Source organism: Hyla sarda, chromosome 3 (assembly GCF_029499605.1).
Source record: "Hyla sarda isolate aHylSar1 chromosome 3, aHylSar1.hap1, whole genome shotgun sequence".
Taxonomy (NCBI): domain Eukaryota; kingdom Metazoa; phylum Chordata; class Amphibia; order Anura; family Hylidae; genus Hyla; species Hyla sarda.
The window spans coordinates 173,444,505-173,459,187 of record NC_079191.1 but is presented as its reverse complement, the minus strand read 5'-3'; the positions used below and the strand labels follow the sequence as shown (position 1 = coordinate 173,459,187).

The 14,683-nt window shown below is 40.6% G+C and overlaps 1 protein-coding gene across 2 annotated transcripts in view; it reads left to right on the top strand.

Moving 5' to 3' along the window:
- Window positions 1-6,824: 6,824 nt before the first annotated feature.
- The window catches only part of CHRND (cholinergic receptor nicotinic delta subunit), a 30,774-nt gene continuing 22,915 nt past the window's right edge, over window positions 6,825-14,683 (top strand). Inside the window, exons 1-3 of one of the 2 annotated variants that reach the window (XM_056565526.1) lie at window positions 6,825-7,059; window positions 9,174-9,331; window positions 11,873-11,917. In XM_056565526.1, coding sequence (XP_056421501.1) covers window positions 7,008-7,059; window positions 9,174-9,331; window positions 11,873-11,917 — 255 coding nt within the window. In that variant the 5' untranslated portion in view covers window positions 6,825-7,007. Of the gene's footprint in view, window positions 7,060-9,173; window positions 9,332-11,872; window positions 11,918-14,563; window positions 14,597-14,683 lie in introns of those variants that run through there. The other variant, XM_056565527.1, reaches the window with a different exon arrangement.

The window sequence follows — 14,683 nt, the reverse complement described above, 5'->3', positions numbered from 1 at the left end:
TTAATATAGGGTCTCCTTTTTTGGACACCAAACAATAATTCTGACAGGGACTTGGGAGAGAATAGCACCAATGAAGTTTCTGTATACTGAAGCAGTTAGAAAAATTCTATGAGATTCAAGGTTTCTTTGAGCTTTTAAGGGGTACTTCGGTGGAAAACATTTTTTTTTAGAATCAACTGGTGCCAGAAAGTTAAACAGATTTGTAAATTATGGATAATAGGATGTGTAGCTCACTTAAAGATAAAGGTAAGGAGAGTGTTCAAGGTTAAAGGTGATGCCTTCACCCAATCAGGCCTAGTCAAAAAATGGGAAATTATATGTATATACCAGTCCTCAAGAACACTAGGGATATGTAGAATAAAGAGGAAAGAAAATAGTGGATCTAATAAGGATTTATTAATATATGTATATAAGTAAGTAAATGCAAATAAAACGCCAATCACTCTGCAGGGCCCTTGCAGGAATGAATTGGCAATAATCAATTAATATATAAATAAAAATGCAAAAATAAAAATGCAAATGAAAATGCAGATAAAAATGCAGATAAAAATAATATAGCAGAAATGCACCAATGCCCACTAGGTGGTTAGCAACGTGTCTCTTTTGGTTAGTAGTCACTCTTGGTCACAGTTAAGTCCAAGGATATCCAATTCAAAGAGTCACAGTTCAGTAATCAACTCCTATGATGCTGTAGCCAAATATAGCAATAGTGGCGATAATAGCAGCAGTTGTAGCAATTATGCCAGTAGTTTGTAGCAACTTTGTTGCGATTATAAGATGTAGAGTATCGGTGCACAGCACCACTCACCCTTCTTCTCGGCTGTTAGCGATCCCGGCAAGCAATGATGTTCACAGGTAGCGATTTCGGCAGACCGCGATGTCCTGTAGGTGATAAAAGCTGTTTGTATTGCTAGTCTGGATCGTAGCCTAGGTGAGTGGTTCTCCGGTGGGCTGTAAGTATCCTGGGCTGGCACGGGGAGGCGTCCGGCCTAGGGAGAACGTGTCCAGGAACTCTGCCGTCCGGAGCTGTGAATGGACATCTGGGAGCAGCTGCGTGTCTGAATGATGCGCTAGCTGCGCGCGTGTTGCAGTGGTCCCAGTTCTGGGAGCATCCAGCAGTTATTAGCCAAAATGTGTGGATATAGTCTCTTTAGAAGTGGTATAAGGTGCTTTTGCAAGTCAGATGCGTTTCAAGGCCTGTGGGCCTTTTCTTCAGTTACAGTAAGGTATGTATGCCCAGTGGTAGGGTCTGTATTTATAAGGTCTACAATTAATGATGTCATGCTAAATGAGGGTGGCTACTAAAACATGGAGCCTGACTATTTCAGGTTGGATGTAAAATCAGAGATGGATCCAATAGAGTAAGTGAAAGAAAAAATAAAAAAGAAATAAAGAGAGAAAAGAGGGTGAAAATGAACAATGTATGAATTTGTGAGTATATATAAATACCTATATAGGTAAGATATAAATAGAGATATAGAATGAATGTGAGTGCAAAATGTATAGAAGGATGCAATATTGTATAGTGATGAATTTAATTTATAAAAAAGAATATATATTAATAGAGATACAATATTGTATAATAAATTAGATATATATCCAAGATGGATATACAAAACCACATATTCATAAGAGTATAGTGATGTAAAAAAATTAGCATAAACTCAAAAAATAGCATAAAAATATGATGAAAATAGCGTGAATCAACATGTATGAGAGTATAAGAATATCGCAGTGTAAATATAGTGTGGACACAGACGTATAATATGGATATGATAAAGATAAAAATAAAAACATGATAAAATGGCATAACATAAAAAAGCATATAAAAAGCATAAATGACGCAGGAATTTGAGGGGGGGAGGGGTAAAGGGTTCCAGACAAGGAAATTGTGGTTCTGATGTAGATAATTCTTGGGGAGGCTCATCCCCAGGGACCGTCACTGGGTCGATAGACGACCGGCCAGTGACGGGTCATGAGGGCGAACCGCACCACAAGATGGAATCAAAGGAACCCGAAGATTTCGAGTTCTGCATTGAGTCCTCTAGGCTTGATAGTGTCAAAGTCAAAAATCTTCCTTGATTCTGCTTTGGACATTTTTCTAATGTAGTCGCCACCACGCCAGCATTTTTTGACGTTTTGGATGGCTAAAAAGAATAACTCGGATTCTGGTTATGATGTTCTGCGAATTGTGCTGACAGCGGGTGTGTTTTTAAGCCTCTTTTTATATTATAGATAGCCATACGTGTTTTGAACTGTCTCTTCGTACGGCCTATGTATTGTTTTTGACATGTACATTGGATCACGTAGATGACCCCTTTGCTGTGGCAGGCAAGACACTCAGAAATGTTATGAACATAGTTATTGGATGTGGATGAAATGTCAGTAATTTTTTTAGGAAAGTTTGTGATTTTACAGGCTGAGCAGGTACCACATCTATAGAACCATTAGCAGATGCCCAAACATATATTAAATTAAAATCAGACCCTACAGCAGAATTCAGTAAATAATTAAAAATACTATGTGATAGAGCACTGGAATCTGACATCTTATCATCAAAGGAACATAAATTTATTCTGGGGACACAAGAGAGGCTACCTGTCTTCTACTGTCTCCCCAAAATCCATAAAAATCCCACCAATCCCCCTGGTCATCCCATAGTATCAGGCATCAATTCACTCACATCCAATCTTTCCCAACTGATTGACCGTATACTCCAACCTATAGTCCAAAAAACACAATATTACCTCAAAGACACTAGTCAAACAATTCAGATCCTAGAAAACATCAAATGGGAATCCGACTACATCCTCGTGTCACTAGATGTGAGCTCCTTATACACTATAATTAACCACACTGACGGACTAAAAGCAGTACAACATTTTTTAATGAAAGGGGACATTTTACCAGAACAAATTGATTTTATCCTTCAAGCTATAAATTATATTTAAACCCATAATTATTTTTTTTTTGAAAGTTAATTTTATCTCCAAGCCACAGGCACCGCCATGGGTAGGAGATTCACGCCCAGCTACGCCAATATGTTTATCGCTGCCTGGGAGGAAAAACACATCTCTCCCAGAATTGGCGCGGATCTCGTACTATGGCGGCGCTATATCGACGATATAGTTTTTATCTGGAAAGGTTCGAGAAACTTGTTGGAGGTTTTTATCCAAGAAATAAATACTAATAATCATAATTTTAATTTTACCCCACACATAAGTACAGGCACCTTAGAATTTTTAGACCTTTTAATTACTATAGATTCAGATAAATTGAACTGCAGTACGCTTTTTATATGCTTTTTTTATGTTATGCCATTTTATCATGTTTTTATTTTTATCTTTATCATATCCACACTATATTTACACTGCAATATTCTTATCCTCTCATACATGTTGATTCACGCTATTTTCATCATATTTTTATGCTATTTTTTGAGTTTATGCTCATTTTTTACATCACTGTACTCTTATGAATATGTGGTATTGTATATCCATCTTGGATATATATCTAATTTATTATACAATACTGTATCTCTATTAATATATATTCTTTTTTATAAATTAAATTCATCACTATACAATATTGCATCCTTCTATACATTTTGCACTCACATTCATTCTATATCTCTATTTATATCTTACCTATATAGGTATTTATATATACTCACAAATTCACACATTGTTCATTTTCACCCTCTTTTCTCTCTTTATTTCTTTTTTATTTTTTCTTTCACTTACTCTATTGGATCCATCTCTGATTTTACATCCAACCTGAAATAGTCAGGCTCCATGTTTTAGTAGCCACCCTCATTTAACATGACATCATTAATTGTAGACCTTATAAATACAGACCCTACCACGTCCAGTTCCTGGACACGTTCTCCCTAGGCCGGACGCCTCCCTGTGCCAGCCCAGGATACTTACAGCCTACCGGAGAACCACTCACCTAGGCTACGATCCAGACCGGCAATACAAACAGCTTTTATCACCTACAGGACATCACGGTCTGCCGAAATCGCTACCTGTGAACATCATTGCTTGCCGGGATCGCTAACAGCCGAGAAGGAGGGTGAGTGGTGCTGTGCACCGATACTCTACATCTTATAATCGCAACAAAGTTGCTACAAACTACTGGCATAATTTCTACAACTGCTGCTATTATCGCCACTATTGCTATATTTGGCTACAGTATCATAGGAGTTGATTACTGGACTGTGACTCTTTGAATTGGATATCCTTGGACTTAACTGTGACCAAGAGTGACTACTAACCAAAAGAGACACATTGCTAACCACCGTAGTGGACATTGGTGCATTTCTGCTATATTATTTTTATCTGCATTTTTATCTGCATTTTCATTTGCATTTTTACTTACTTATATACATATATTAATAAATCCTTATTAGATCCACTATTTTCTTTCCTCTTTATTCTACATATCCCTAGAGTTCTTGCGGACTGGTATATACATATAATTTCCCAGATTTGTAAATTAATTCTATTTAAAAATCATAAAACGTCCAGTACTTATCAGCTGCTGTATACTACAGAGGAACTTCTTTTCTTTTAGAATTTATTTTCTGTCTTAGCACAGTGCTCTCTGCTGACACCTCTGTCCATGTTAGGAACTGTCCAGAGCAGGATAGGTTTGCTATGGGGATTTGCTCCTACTCTGGACAGTTCCTGATATGGACAGAGGTGGCAGCAGGGAGCACTATGGTCAGGCAGAAAATAAATTTAAAAAGAAAAGAACTTCCGCTGTAGTATACAGCAGCTGATAAATACTGGAAGGATTAAGATTTTTAAATCAAAGTTATTTACAAATCTGTTTAACTTTCTGGCACTAATTGATTCTAAAAAAATGTTTTCCACCAAAGTACCCCTTTAAAGTGGTTTTACCTTGTAGACATGTATCCCCTTATATGCCTATCACAGGATAGGGGATAAGAGTTTGATCACAGGGTGGATCCAACCTCTGGGACACCCCCATAATTTGAAGAACAGCACTCCGGAAGGGGAATCTTAACAAAAAAGCATCATTCAGTGTCTGAGTACAGTGCACTCCCATAGACAATGCATAGGATGGTGGTTGAGTCTGCAACTGTTCCAGTTTTGAGATTGCAGGGGGTCCCAGAGGTTGGACCATATGTGTTCAGACACTTATCCCCTATCCTGTGGATGGTGGTAAAGTGTCCATGGTGGTTAAACCCCTAAAAGTGATGAACTGTATAAGAAGTGTCTAGTTTAATATTGTTCCAGAAAAATACACATTTACGACAACTATAACCACTACTATACCCATTCATGGGGAAAACCATTTATATAATGGTAAAAATATCTCTCTTTATACTGCTTTCCAGCCAAGTTTTGTGTATTTAACTTGTTTTGCAGCTTCACAGACACCTGTCAGAATGTGAATGACAGCAACAACCTACCATATTCTTGCAAAGTTGTAGGAGGGAGCAGTTGTGATGCTTGCTTTGCTTCACGTTAGACGGGTGAAACCGAGTCTGGCTTTGTACAGTCTGTACTGTGTATATCGATTCCATTTGGTTGTATTGTAACTGATTTGAAGCATATAAAATCATTGTTAGGCTAAGTTTCCACCTGTTTTTTTTTCTGGCAGTTTTTGGAAAACTGCCAGTGGCGTTTTTGAGCCAAAGTCAGAAGTGGATCCATAAGGGAGGAGAAGTGTAAGTCCTTCCTATATATGTCCTATTCCTTTTAAATACATTTCTGGCTTTGGCTCAAAAACTGCAGTGGCAGTATTCCAAAAACTGCCAAAAAAAAAACCAACAAGTGAAAACTTAGCCTTACGCATATGTTGGATATTAGTAAAACTGATATAAGCCTGCAAGGCTTGATAATGTCCACGAGGGACTAAAACATTGCACAAAATATCTGACTGATGGGTAAAACAAAAATCCAAGTTAATTCACCAGACTGGAGTTCTGCTTTACCAAGTTCTTCTTGGATTTCCTGGGAAAGCTTTGCCCCATTTTATTCTTTTGATACTTACACAGTGCTGTTCTACATACATATGAGGAGATATAGCAAAACCTCTGCAGAAGAAAAGTGGAGCAGTTGTCCATAGCAACCAATCAGATTGTTTCTTTCATTTTCCACAGGCCTTTTTAAAAATGAAAGAAGCAATCAAATTGGTTGCTATGGACAACTGCTCCGCTCTTCCTCTACACAGGTTTTGATAAATCTCCCCCATATTGTATATCATGTATATACAAGATCTATAATTGTATTACACTTTTTTATAGGCACTAACTTAAAGGGGTATTCCAGGAAAAAAACTTTTATATATATATATATATATATATATATATATATATATATATATATATATATATCAACTGGCTCCAGAAAGTTAAACAGATTTGTAAATTACTTCTATAAAAAAATCTTAATCTTTCCAATAATTATCAGCTGCTGAAGTTGAGTTGTTCTTTTCTGTTTGGCCATAGTGCTCTCTGCTGACATCTCTGCTTGTCTCGGGAACTGCACAAAGTAGAAGAGGTTTGCTATGGGGATTTGCTTCTACTCTGGACAGTTCCCGAGACACGTGTCATCAGAGAGCACTTAGACAGAAAAGAGCAACTCAACTTCAGCAGCTAAAAAGTACCGAAAGGATTAAGATTTGTTTAATAGAAGTAATTTACAAATCTGTTTAACTTTCTGGAGCCAGTTGATATATATATATATAAAAAAAAAAAGTTTTTTCGTGGATAACCCCTTTAAATCTCTGATGGTCTACAAGAGAAGCTAAGTCTATACTATCCAGCAGGCCATGCTGGCTCTTTGATTCCTTTTTTCAGTATATTCCTGGCATGCAGTTTATTTTCTAGTGTCTTGCACCTGTCTCTGTCTCTCCACATTGCTGGGTCACATTTCCTTTTCATAGTCCATTCCTTGCTGTGAGGCGGATGTGGAGGAAGGACAACTAAAGGGAACACAGACACTACGCACAGAACAGCAGTGGGATTGTGAACTATGGCACGGTTATGGGTTATTGTCACTCTGGGTTTAGCTCTCTATTGTCCAGGTAAGGACTTTTGTTATACTGTTAGATCTTAATATATTTATGCACATTCTAATAATCTAAATAACCACTGAAGAACTTATACTTGTTTGTGTTCTTCCACCAATGCTACTGTAATAGCTCCTTCCATTTGTTGGTGATTTATGTATTGCTAATAAAATGAAGATTTACTGCTAGCAGGCCTAGACATTTGTGTTTTAGGTTTTCTTTTGTTTGGGTCAAGCATTATGTTCGACATACAATAATGCTGAGTGACATGGACATGAAGAAGTTACATTTAGTTAACTCTACAACCTTGTACAATTAAAAGATATGTAATTTAAGTGGAAATCGCTCATCAAAGTGGGGCAAATCCATAGGTAGGATAGATAGATAGACATGAGACATATTTGGTGCTTTATATTGCAACTATATGAACTTGCATTATGAAGTTTGCTTTACCAGTATTTTTCGCCCTATAGGACGCTCCGGCATATAAGACGCACCCAATTTTAACCCCTTAAGGACACGACGTACTGGAACGTCATGTGTCCACTCCCGATCTATCCCGCACAGCCCACTGGGCTAACTGGCATACTTTCACTTTCGACGTGTCGTTCAACTTTGAACGCCGCGTCTAAAGGGTTAATAGTGCGCGGCACCGCGATCAATGCCACGTGCTATTAGCCTCGGGACCCATGGCTAATAGCGCGTGGCATTGATCGCGGTGCCGCGCACTATTAACCCTTTAGACGCGGCGTTCAAAGTTGAACGACACGTCGAAAGTGAAAGTATGCCAGTTAGCTCAGTGGGCTGTTCGGGATAGCCGCGGCGAAATCGCGGCATCCCGAATAGCTTACAGGACAGCAGGAGGGCCCCTACCTGCCTCCTCGCTGTCCGATCGCCGAATGACTGCTCAGTGCCTGAGATCCAGGCATGAGCAGTCAAGCGGCAGAATCATCGATCACTGGTTTCCTATGAGAAACCAGTGATCAGTGTAAAAGATCAGTGTGTGCAGTGTTATAGGTCCCTATGGGAGCTATAACATTGCAAAAAAAAAGTGGAAAAAAAAAGTGAATAAAGATCATTTAACCCCTCCCCTATTAAAAGTTTGAATCACCCCCCTTTTCCCATAAAAAAAAAAAATACAGTGTAAATAAAAATAAAAATAAACATATGTGGTATCACCGCGTGCGGAAATGTCCGAATTATAAAAATATATTGTTAATTAAACCGCACGGTCAATGGCGTACGCGCAAAAACAAATTCCAAAGTCCAAATTAGTGCATTTTTGGTCACTTTTTATATCGTGAAATAAGTCCCATCAACGCAAACATTTTATTGTTAAAAACTTCAGATCACGGCGCAAAAAATGAGCCCTCATACCGCCCCATACGCGGAAAAATAAAAAAGTTATAGGGGTCAGAAATGACAATTTTAAAAGTATACATTTTCCTGCATGTAGTTATGATTTTTTCCAGAAGTACGACAAAATCAAACCTATATAAATAGGGTATCATTTTAATCATATGGACCTACAGAATAAAGATAAGGTGTCCTTTTTACCGAAAACTGTACTACGTAGAAACGGAAGCCCCCAAAATTTACAAAACGGCATTTTTAAAATTTTTTGTCTCACAATGATTTTTTTTTTCCGTTTCACCGTAGATTTTTGACATCTTTACAAAGTAGAATTGGTGGCGCAAAAAATAAGCCCTCATATGGATTTTTAGGTGCAAAATTGAAAGAGTTATGATTTTTTAAAGGCAAGGAGCAAAAAACGAAAATGCAAAAACGGAAAAAACCTCGGTCCTTAAGGGGTTAAATGAGGAAAATCTAGAATACAATGTAAAGTATAGGTCACAGTGATCTTCAACCAGCGTACCTCCAGATGTTGCAAAACTACAACTCCCAGCACGGGCATGCCAGGAGTTGTAGTTTTGCAACATCTGGAGGTCCACAGGTTGAAGACCACTGGTGTAGGAGGTAATACTCACGTGTCCCCGCCGCTCCGGACCCATCACTGCTGCCCTGGATTTCGCCCTCCATCACTGTCGCCGCATCCCCGGGGTGTCCCCGTCACTCCGGAAAGTCTCTGCTGCCCGGTATCCTATAATACCTTCCTTTGCTCCATCCAGGTTCTACATCAGAAGAATCAGAAGAAAGTGAAGAGGGACATTTAATCAGATACCTGTTTAAGGAGAGGGGCTACAAGAAGGAACTTCGACCTGTGGAAAACCCGGATGAGACTGTGGATGTATACATTGCCCTGACTCTTTCTAATCTTATCTCACTAGTAAGTATATACGTATGCGGTCCCAACAGAGCCAGCACCATATTTGATTATTGGTATTCATAGTACCTCCAACATGAAAATTACTCTGCAGTCACTTACTTACACGTTACAAAGTAAATGTTAGTTTTTGTATGATGAAAAATATACAATTTTCTAAAATCTCATGAAGTGACCAGGGTAAATGTTTATCCAGTTAAAAACAAACAATGTAAATTCCTATTAAATGACAGCAAGAAAACTTCTTGGAAACCAGGAGGAACTAAAACCCATGTAAGGCCATGCAAACCATAGCTGCCGATACTAACGGTAATCTATTTGTCAGAGGTTCTATTAAAGGGGTTGTGCGCTGCCCTGACTTTCGGAGCTCCGCTCACAGCGTCCGGAAGTTCATTACTCCTTCATTACTTCCGTGTTCGCAGCTGCCGGGCGTGGCGTCACGAGGGGGCGGGCGAGGGGCCGGGCGTGACGTCACACCCAGCGGCTGCGAACACAGAAGCCCGCACACAGCGTTCGGAGTAATGAACTTCCGGACGCTGTGAGCGGAGCTCCGAAAATTAGGGCAGCGCACAACCCCTTTAAGAGCAACTTAAACAACTAGATGTTTCCGCTACTCACCTACTAAAAAGTCTATCCCTTTATATAACAGAATATAAATCTGTACTTACAATCAGGGGTAAGGCTATAGAGCAGTGATGGCGAACCTTTTTGAGCCTGAGTGCCCAAATGGTAATGCAAGCCAATTTTTTTTCCCTCAAAGTGCCAGCACAGCAATTAAATCAGAATACTGAAGTTTAAGTTTAGAAAAAACAACTTATACAGTTGCCATAACTAATTAACATATTTTGTTTTAAAAGAACAACACAACAACAGAGTTCAATGATCCAATTTATTTTTTTTATTGATAGTTTATAGTTCCTCCACATTAGGATGTAGCTCCCCCACATTAGGTGCAGTATAGTTCCCCCACATTAGGTGCAGTATAGTTCCCCCATATTAGGTGCAGTATAGCTCCCCCACATTAGGTGCAGTATAGTTCCCCCACATTAGGTGCAGTATAGTTCCCCCACATCAGGTGCAGTATGGTTCCCCCACATTAGGTGCAGTATCGTTCCCCCCACATTAGGTGCAGTATAGTTCCCCCCACATTAGGTGCAGTATAGTTCCCCCCACATTAGGTGCAGTATAGTTCCCCCCACATTAGGTGCAGTATAGTTCCCCCCACATTAGGTGCAGTATGGTTCCCCCCACATTAGGTGCAGTATAGTTCCCCCCACATTAGGTGCAGTATAGTTCCCCCCATTTGGTGCAGTATCGTTCCCCCACATTAGGTGCAGTATAGTTCCCCCACATTAGGTGCAATATAGTTCCCCCACAGACATACAGCCTTTAGCCATATACAATGTATGGCTGGAGGCTGTATGCCTGTGTACTGCCCCACTTCAGTGCCCCACTTCAGTGTTAACGCGGGGCCGCAGAAAGGTAACCGGGGCATCCTTGTGTCCCGAAAAGATGTTTCGGGATGCAGGGATGTCCCGAATGGGCTCATGGCGAACTATGGCCGCGTGCCCACAGAGGGGGCTCGGTGTGCCACCAGTGGCACGTGTGCCATAGGTTCACCATCACTGCTATAGAGGATAAAAAGCAGCAGTCAATCCAAGACTTTGTTCGAAATGGAGCCCAATGGTCTCTGTGCCACATTAAAAGTTGCCAGTATTATAAATTGCACTAGATTGCAGGCCCTGTAACTAATGTAACACATTACTCTAGCTACAGTCATAAGAACAGCCCCATTAATATCTTAAAATTTGGATATTTATTAGATAATGGTCAATCCCTTTAAGGGTACGTTCACACATACGTAGATTTGATGCACAGGATTTGATGCCCAGGATTTTCTGCTGCAGACTTCAATGTACATTAAATGACTGAGCCCAGCTTCTAATCGGCAGTTACAAATCTTGTGCATCAAATCTGTGCAGAATCCTGTATGTGTGAATGTACCCTAAAGGGGTACTCCGACCCTAGACATCTTATCCCCTATCCAAAGGATAGGGGATAAGATGTCTGATCGCGGGGGTCCCACCGCTGGGGACCCTCATGATCTCCCTGCTCCACCGGGCGCTTGTTTAGAGCGTCGGGTGCAGCGCCGGAGGCCCGTGATGTGACAGTCGCGCCCCGCTCATGACATCACGGTCACGCCCCCTTAATGCAAGTCTATGGGAGGGGGCATGGTGGCTCTCACGCCCCCTCCCATAGACTTTCATTGAGGGGGCGTGACTGTGACGTCACAAGCCTCTGCCCCGCATCACCAGTCATCCGGCACGGAGCGAAGTTCGCTCCCTGCACTGGATGTCTGAGGTACCACAGCCAAGATCAGAGGGGTCTCCAGCGGCGGGACCCCCGCGATCAGACATCTTATCCCATATACTTTGGATAGGGGATAAGATGTCTAGGGGCAGAGTACCCTTTTAACTAATCTTCATTTTATATACATTCCTGATTATATTATTATAATAGCAACCAAATTTATATGTATTACAGAAAGAAGCTGATGAAACACTTACTACAAATGTTTGGCTTGATCAGGTAAGTTACTGAAAATAATAATAAGTCTATCCAGGGTTATATTTGCCATTAGGCACCCGTGGGCCAGTGCCTTGGGCAGCAGTGTTTAGAGGGACAGCACTTCAGTGACTAATGAAAGGATAAATATTTTCACTGCAGCTACTTCTACCATGATGTGGCCTAGAGACAAAAACAAAACATTTTCCCACTATGGTTGAATCCACACTGGTCAGAACTTTACAGAAATGTACCTGCAGATTTGCAGCCGTTCCTTATATTGTGGATCTGTGATTGATTTAATCACTTTCTATGTATAGTGGGGAGATCCTCGGGGGAATCTGCCACATTACCCACATGTAACTCATGCAGTTTTTGTTGTGTGTTTGTAACAGATCTGCATGAAAAAATTCTGAGGCATGTGAATTCACTCTAATGGGGTGTATTCAGTCCAAGTACCTTGGGCGGCACGAGCTGTAAATTTGGCCCTGAGTCAATCATGTTTGCTGATGTTATGATAGCATTGTAAATCAACATAACATTTTTTTGTAAAGTCTTACCATAGGCTTCATCGCATTAGATGGTCATAAGCTCAAAGTATGTTCAGCACCACTATTTAAAATATTTGTGCCCCATACAGTCAAGTGGTCAGCGCCCCTATCTTCTTTATTTCCTATCCTCTATTTAGTAACTCACTTGTAATGTCCATTTGATGGGAAACTGATGCAGAATGTTTTGAAGAGGAGATCACATGCTCATTATTAAGTATAAAGATATTCTAAAATGTGTGGGCCCCTGTGGGACTAAGAGCTTGTTCACATTGATATCTGGCTCCGATAAGTCATGTCTGTTAGTAAAATCAATTCAAGCCATTTGCAAAAGGTTGCAAAAGTATGTTTTACAATCCTTTGTTATCCTTTTGAACCAGTTTTTTAGACAGGAAAAAAAGACATGCACTACTTTTTTTTACGTGTATATTAAATTTAACATTGAAGTCTATCAGAAATAGACAAGCCTTTAAACTTAAAAACTTTTTATATGTTGTACATCTTGGCAAAGCATGAACCTTTCTAATATACTTCATAAGAAAGTTTTATTTCCTTTTTATAGAAATCATGGCTTATAAAAGCATGGCTTTGCCCAAGCTGAAGCACAGGGATGGACATAGTCCAGTAAGTGAGGGTGTGCTAGAACCCCTCTGTGCTCTCTCCTATCTGATAGCACCCCTCTGTGCTCTCTCCTGTCTGATAGCACTCCTCTGTGTCCTCTCCTGTCTGATAGTATTCCTCTGTGCCCTATCCTGTCTGATAGCACTCCTCTGTGCTCTCTCCTGTCTGATAGCACTCCTCTGTGTCCTCTCCTGTCTGATAGTACTCCTCTGTGCTCTCTCCTGTCTGATAGCACTCCTCTGTGTCCTCTCCTGTCTGATAGTACTCCTCTGTAGTGTTGCTCGCGAATATTCGCAATTCGAATATTATTCGCGAATATCGCATATTCGCGAATTCGCGAATTTCGCGAATATAGCGCTATATATTCATAATTACAAATATTCGTTTTTTATTTTATTTTTTCCTTCACAGTACACATCACAGTGATCACCCCTCTCTGCTTCCAGCTTGTGTGTAAAGAAGGCTGTAATACTACTGTGTGAGACTGGCGTGCGAATTTTCACATATGTTAATTTTCGCATACGCGTATTTTCGCATACGCGAAAATAAAACGAGAATATAACTAATATGCGAATATTCGCGAATATATGACGAATATTCGTCCATATATTCGCGAATATTCGCGAATTCGAATATGGCCTATGCCGCTCAACACTACTCCTCTGTGCTCTCTCCTGTCTGATAGCACTCCTCTGTGCTGTCTCCTGTCTGATAGTACTCCTCTGTGCCCTCTCCTGTCTGATAGCACTCCTATGTGCTCTCTCCTGTCTGATAGTACTCATATGTGCACTCTGCTGTCTGATAGCACTCCTCTGTGCTCTCTCCTGTCTGATAGCACTCCTCTGTGCTCTCTCCTGTCTGATAGCACTCCTCTGTGCTCTCTCCTGTCTGATAGCACTCCGCTGTGCTCTCTCCTGTCTGACAGAACTCATCCGTGCTCTCTCCTGTCTGATAGGACTCCTCTGTGCTCTCTCCTGTCTGATAGTCTTCTCTGTGCTCTCTCCTATCTGATAGCACTCCTATCAGACAGGAGAGAACACAGAGGGGTGCTATCAGACAGGAGAGAGCACAGAGGAGTCCTATCAGACAGGAGAGAGCACAGAGGAGTCCTATCAGACAGGAGAGAGCACAGAGGAGTCCTATCAGACAGGAGAGAGCACAGAGGAGTCCTATCAGACAGCAGAGAGCACAGAGGAGTCCTATCAGACAGGAGAGAGCACAGAGGAGTCCTATCAGACAGGAGAGAGCACAGAGGAGTCCTATCAGACAGGAGAGAGCACAGAGGAGTACTATCAGACAGGAGAGAGCACAGAGGAGTCCTATCAGACAGGAGAGAGCACAGAGGAGTACTATCAGACAGGAGAGAGCACAGAGAAGTCCTATCAGACAGGAGAGAGCACAGAGGAGTGTTAGCCCGCCCTCACTTACTGGACTTTGTCCATGCCTGTGCTTCAGCTTGGAAAAAGCCATGATTTTATAAGCCATGATTTCTATAAAAAGGAAATAACATTTTCTTATGAAGCATATTAGAAAGGTTAATGTTTTGCCAAGATGTACAACATATAAATAGTTTTTGTATTTGACAGTGCCCATTTAATGTCATCTGTTTGCATCCATTTTT